General features: G+C 43.5%; 1 protein-coding gene across 1 annotated transcript; it reads right to left on the bottom strand.

Moving 5' to 3' along the window:
- Positions 1-1,690: 1,690 nt before the first annotated feature.
- ATP5IF1 (ATP synthase inhibitory factor subunit 1) lies at positions 1,691-3,732 on the bottom strand. Its single transcript, XM_054571511.1, has 3 exons — positions 3,563-3,732; positions 3,383-3,471; positions 1,691-1,960 (listed from the first exon to the last, which is right to left on the bottom strand). The coding sequence occupies exons 1-3, from the start codon at positions 3,647-3,649 to the stop codon at positions 1,813-1,815; spliced, it is 324 nt and encodes a 107-aa protein (XP_054427486.1). The 5' UTR covers positions 3,650-3,732; the 3' UTR covers positions 1,691-1,812.
- Positions 3,733-6,165: the final 2,433 nt, after the last annotated feature.

The raw sequence follows: 6,165 nt of genomic DNA, 5'->3' as shown, positions 1-6,165 counted from the left end.
AACCCGCAATCTAGGCATGTGCCTCAGTCAGGAATTGGACCCACAACCTTCTGGTCTACAGGATGATGCTCTAACCAACTGAGCCACACTGGCTAGGCAGGGCTTCATCATTTTAAAGTTTCAACTTTTTGCTTACTCTACTCAATAATTATTACACTTTTATTAAAAATAAAAATGTAGTCCTGGCTGGTGTGGCTCAGTGGATTGGGCCCTGGCCTGCAAACTGAAGTCATTGGTTCCATTCCCAATCAGGGCACATGCCTGTGTTGTGTGCCACGGCCCCAGCGGGGGGCATGCAAGAGGCAACTGATCGATGTTTCTCTCCCTCTTTCTCTGCCTCTTCCCCTCTCTCTAAAAATAATTAAATAAAATGTCAAGAGCAGATGGTATACCCCTATTAAGGAATCAACTCAAGAATATCATTCCTAATAAAACAATTTGTTGATTATAAGAGGTCACAAAAACACTATCATCTACAAACAGGGGATTTCGTATTCCTCAACTAATTTTTAAACTTTTCAAGTTTTGTACTTTGTTTTTAAAAAGTACCGTGACTTAGCATGCTCATTTCTTGTACTTTGTCATTTTGCTGCTGGCCACTTGAATCTCAGCACCCACACTTCAGGACTGTCTACAAACTTCCCATCTGCAGCACCAGTGAATGTTTTAGAAACAGCCATCTGATGTTTTGTCTGCAATGCCAGGGTCAAGCAGACTTGTCTAAGGTTTTATCATTCAATGGCCTTAGGGCCTTTTTGCAAAGGTCATAGGGTCTTGCAATAAATGATTAATCATAATTGTGGGGCAAATGATCTACTGAACCATTGAATTGAAAATGTCTTGCTAATTGCCCAAAATGTCGCCTCATTTTTTTTGCCTAGTTACACAACTAGCTTGTATAATAATTTTGTGCCCTGGCTGGTGTGGCTCAGTGGGTTGAGTGCAGGCTTGAGAACTGAAAGGTCACCAGTTTGATTTCCAGTCAGGGCACATGTCTGGGTTGTGGGCTGGGTCTCTGATTGGGGGCCTGTGAGAGGCAACCAATCGATGTTTCTCTCCCTTTCTCCCTCCCTTCCCTTCTCTCTAAAAATAAAATATTTTAAAAAGTAATTTAGTTAAACAAGTCCTTAAAGTCTAATTTGAACAAGAGTACACTTGGTGAAGCAATATATAACCTAAGATATAATTCTGATTCTCTGCTATTTATAGACTTGGATTAGGAGTCAAAAAACCTAGATGCCAAATCTCAACTCCAATTTACTGAGTAACCATAGGCAATGCATAATTTCTTACTCCAGTTCTCTCAATCTGCACAAAGATAATTAATTAGAACAAGGATAGCGAGTTTATGTGAAGAATTCTCTAACCCATTTTATAAATGCAAAGTGGACTGATGGAGCCTTGAATTGTATCTTTTAGGACGTTACTCATCTCTGTTTTCCAGGCTGCTCTTGACCTTGAATTAGGGTTTACCTTTCCAGAAGCTCTCTCTGAACCTCTGACTCATATAAGACAGGGAAAGGGGCCTTTCCTTATGCCACACCTGCCTCCCTCCAACCCCCCATGTGGCACAGCACTTATCATGCTGTGCGTTGTCTTTAAGCTCCCTATTGCAGATACTCTCTCTGATTCATTTTTGCAGTCCTATAGTGTGTACCCCTACCCCTCTCCAGATGGTAGAAGGCATTAGACACAGTTCACTGATGACAATTTATTATAACCTGTTGGCAGCACAGATAGATATTAATTACCAGAATTATGTCTTCATAAAAGTGGGCAATATGCAGCCATTCTACGGGGAACTGTGTGCACTTAATCATCAGCATGCTCTTTTAGTCTCTTGATGGTCTGCTTGTGCCGCTCAATTTCTTTCTGCAGACGCTCAATCTCCTTTTTATGATGAGTGATCTCATCTTCATGGTGTTTCTTCAAGGCTGCCAGTTGTTCTCTAGTCTTTGCTCTACAAATACACAATGGCTATGCGTTTAATCCTAATCTGTCACCCCGAAGAGATTTCTAAACATAACCTGCAATACCTAAGGCAAAGGAGTCCCAATCCCACAGGAGTCTGGCTGGTCATCCTCTTCTACTGCTTCAAACCCAATTTAAGTGAAAGAATACTCCATCTTAAGATGTATCCATCTTTAGATGACCAAAATGATTTCATTTTTCTGGTGCTAGTGCCTGAAATTTCATCATTTGAGAGCTATTCCTTTTAGGTTCCTCTTTAGAGCAGAAAACTCCAGAGAGGTGTAACAAAAGTTCCCAATACCTTTATTAGAGGAATACCAAGAGAACATAATCCCTTTTTGGGGAAATGAGGGGAGAACAACAAAGGAGTATAGTTAAAGGACAAATATTTGCAATCTCTCCTAATTTATCTAGGGCTTTCTTTGCCTAGAGAAATTCATGGCCCACTACAAAAGCCAAAAAGAAGGGGGGAAAAAAAGATGGGACTATTGCATGGGTAATATTTGGCAGTCCAATTTAGGTCTCAATAAGAAACGATTCAAATGTTGGTTTGGCCACATTTGGGCCTCATTTTTCCTTAACTATAAAATGTAGGGGCCCAATTTGATGGTCCCTGAGGGCTGTACTTTCGCATTCTGGTGTGCCAGGTGCCATGGTGATAATTCTTAAGACTGAGCAACGAAGGGCAGAAATGAAAAGATAGGCCAAAGGAGAAGCATAAATGAGATTAGTACTGTGCTACTTCCCAAAGTGCACAGAAGCCAGTAAAAGATAACTCAAGGTTGGTAAAAATGTAAATAGGGGCCCAGCCCACTCCATACTCTTTAAGAATGAGAATCTACCCAGCTGGGCGGAGCTGGGCAAAAGTCTCCAGGAAGTAGGGAGGAATTTTCCAACCAGGAGCACCCAGCTCCCCTGTCTCACTCATTCTGGCCGAGTTGGAGACCTTTGGAGATCTAGGAATGGAACAGTGTCTTAAAGAGTCAGGGGATACGTCCATTGGTGGCTAGTAAATGGCTAAGGCATGTGATGGAGAACACAGCCTACGGGCCTAAGGGGTGATGGGCGGTGGTCGAGAGAGTCAGGCTCAGAGGCTCTGCAAGTACTGGGCAGTCGCATCTAGACAATGCAAAGAACCTATGGGGCGTTTTGCAAGACCCGGGAAGAACTCCACGGGTGGGGGATGGTAAATGATTCTGGAAGAGCTGGGCCATGGTTTAACAGTCCCGGAGACGCACAGGTGAAAATGGGTTGGATTGGGGACCCTGGGGCTATTCAGCAGAGCATTAGGAGCAAGGGTTTCCGGGATCCGGGAGTTCTGTTGTGGGGTGGGGCAGGACGATTAGACCTTTAAAAAGGCCTGGAAAGCTCTGCGAGATCTATGGACGGACTCCGGACCCCGTGGCCTCACCGGAAGTATCGTTCCTCTTCAGCCTGCTCTCTTTTTCCGAAGGCCCCACCGGCCTCTCTCACCGAACCCGCGCCGGAGACATTGTCTGACTGCGGAGAGACAAGGACGTGGGTAAAGGTGTGGAGGGACAAACGGCATTTGCGTTCAAGGCTGGGGCAGCGGACACTGCCGCGGGCATACCTGGTTGGAGCCGAAGCCTCGGGCTTGCATTGCCCTCACGCCCCACACACCGAGCCGCATCCGCGCCGCCAGCGCCGTGACTGCCATGGTTTTCAGTGCAACACAAATCCAGACGGAGACGGTGGAGACTCCCTGTAGGCCCTAACGACACTGATGATTAGGCAGCCAATCTTTTCAGTGGAGAGGCGGGATGAACCCAGGGGGAGCGAATCAGGAAATGGGTAAGGCGGGGCTCCTGTAGTTCACAGCGAATCCTGAGCAGGAGGTGGGCCTATTGTTAGCCAACCCCTAGCAAGGTCCCCGGGGCCGGAGGATTAGAAAATAATAATGGAGGAAGTTGGAGGGGAGGGGCAAGAGCGGGTCAGAAGCCGTCAGAATGGAACATGGAGTCCACCCCCACCCCACGATTCCAATCCTAATTAACACTGAAAGGAAGCCTCTCCTCCCTGACTAGTGTGGCTCCGTGGATTGAGTGCAGGCCTGCGAAAGGAAAGATCGCCTTTCACCGGTTCAATTACCTGTCAAGGCACAAGTCTGGGTTGCGGGCTAGGTCCCCAGTTGGGAGTCTCTGATGTTTCCCTCCTTCTCTTTCTCTCTCCTTTCCCCTGTCTATAAAAATAAATAATAAAGTCTTTTTAAAAAAGAATAAGATAAAAAAGGTCAGTAAGATGCAGTAGGCTAGGCTTGGGGCAGAGGATGTCTATGTCCGGATATTTATGTCCAGGATACACCGGTTTAGTTGGGTTGTGGGTAGAAACATTGTATATGTAAGTATATATGGTTTCTTTAAGAGGTATCAATGTCCTTTTGTTGCATTGACATTTTACTCTCAAGTTTTAGTTTAAATCTTGCCTCAAAGAAACCATCCCTGACCTTAGTCATTCTATCATAGCTCCCTGTTTTGTTCTCTCTCTCTTTGCACTTTTCACCTTTTGAAGTTATCAGAGCCTTGATCAAGTGGGTGCTGAATTAATATTTGTAAAATGAATTAATACATAATCAAATGGGCATGATAACTGGACTTTTGGCAATGTGGTGCAATGAAGTGAAGAGCATAAGTAGGAGGCTAGGCAAGGTTTTGCCTTGACCTTCCTTCAGCCATCTAACAAATGTAAACAAGACAGTAGTAGTTTATAGCCTTTGCCTATGTCATTTTGTCTCTCTGGGCCCAGTTTTTTGCTCCTTTAGATGAGAGGGTTAGGCCAAATTATCTATCTTATTCATGGTTATAAAACTACATTCTTTGCTTTCTATGAAATTGTAGAACTGCTTTTCTTAAGTATCTTTTAATTGGAAAAATGTCAGCCCTAGTTTGTATGACTTAGATGGGAAAAATGCCTGCACATTTTCAAATGGTCATTGCAAAACACTTGGAAAAATACAAAAGCAGTATAGAAATAATCATTTATAAGCCCACTTCCTAGTGATAATAATTTGTTGTGTTTCTAAATCACTTTTAAGTACCATTCCAGTTTCAGAAATTCTGTTTCTACTTCTCAGATAGTGCTGGGGCTTTAAAAAAAAAAAACTTTTTTTTTAATTGTTCAAATACATTTGTCTCCATTTTCCCGCCACCACTTTCCCCTGCCCCACCCAACCCTGATACTGCTGGTTTTTGATTAGCTCCTCGGCTGGGCATCCAGTGGAGGGTCTTAGTGAGTTTGTGCAAAAGATCCCTCTAGGCACTAAAATGGCTGTAATTTAAAAAATAGAAAATAACAAGTGTTGGTGAGGATGTGGAGAAATTGTAACCCTTGTACATTGCTGATGGGAATGTAAAATGTTTTAGCTGCTGTGGAGGATAGCTTGGCAGTTGCTCAAAAAGTTAAATATAGAATTCCCATATGACTCAGCAGGTTCATTTTACGTATTTGGTATACACCTTCCTCGTCCCAACCCCATTGAAAACTGATAAAGTAATACATGTACCACATGTTCATAGTAGCACTATTATCACACTAGCTGAAAGATGGAAACAAGCCAAATGTCCATCAACTGATGAATAAATAAACAAATTGTAGTATATACATATGGAACCACCATAAATAGTAATGAAGTAATTACATATGTAGTACCTTAGATGAACCATGGAAACATGCTCAGTGAAAGGAAGCAGACACAAAAGGTCATATATTGTATGGCCTTATTCATGTGAAATGTGCAGAACGGAGACAGGACACAGAGTGGTTGTCAGGGATTGGGAAGTAGGGGGAACGGTAGGAAGGGTTTAGTTGGTGTCAGGTATCCTTTTGGGGTGATGAGAGTGTTCTGTGACTAGATAGAGGTGGTGGTTGCACAACAATTTGAATATACTAAATGCCGATGAGTTATTCACTTTAAAGCGGTTAATTGCATGTCATCTGTGTTTCACCTCAATTTAAAAAACAACAACAACGACAACAACAAACAAAACTAGAGTCCTGGCCACGTGGTTCCCTTGGTTGGTGCTGCGTGGGTAGTTGCTCCTGTGCACCGAAGTGGTCGTGGTTCACTGACCTGCTAGGTTGCAGGTTCCATCCCTGGTTGCGCACATGCAAGAAGCAACCTATAGATGTTTCCCTCCGCCTTTCTTCTCTCTCTAAAACCTATGGAAACATGTTCTA

This window comes from Pteronotus mesoamericanus, unplaced genomic scaffold (genome assembly GCF_021234165.1).
Source record: "Pteronotus mesoamericanus isolate MK-2021 breed Mesoamerican mustached bat unplaced genomic scaffold, CSHL_Meso_final contig_221, whole genome shotgun sequence".
In the NCBI taxonomy this organism is placed as follows: domain Eukaryota; kingdom Metazoa; phylum Chordata; class Mammalia; order Chiroptera; family Mormoopidae; genus Pteronotus; species Pteronotus mesoamericanus.
This window is presented reverse-complemented; position numbering and strand designations above follow the sequence as displayed.

Excerpts from the sequence above, each read along its gene's own strand:
- ATP5IF1 (XM_054571511.1), bottom strand. The coding sequence starts at position 3,649 with ATGGCAGTCACGGCGCTGGCGGCGCGGATGCGGCTCGGTGTGTGGGGC. Across the intron at positions 3,472-3,562 it reads GAGGCTTCGGCTCCAACCAG|TCAGACAATGTCTCCGGCGC; the intron begins GTATGCCCGCGG and ends GTCTCTCCGCAG. Across the intron at positions 1,961-3,382 it reads GAAGAGGAACGATACTTCCG|AGCAAAGACTAGAGAACAAC; the intron begins GTGAGGCCACGG and ends GTGTATTTGTAG.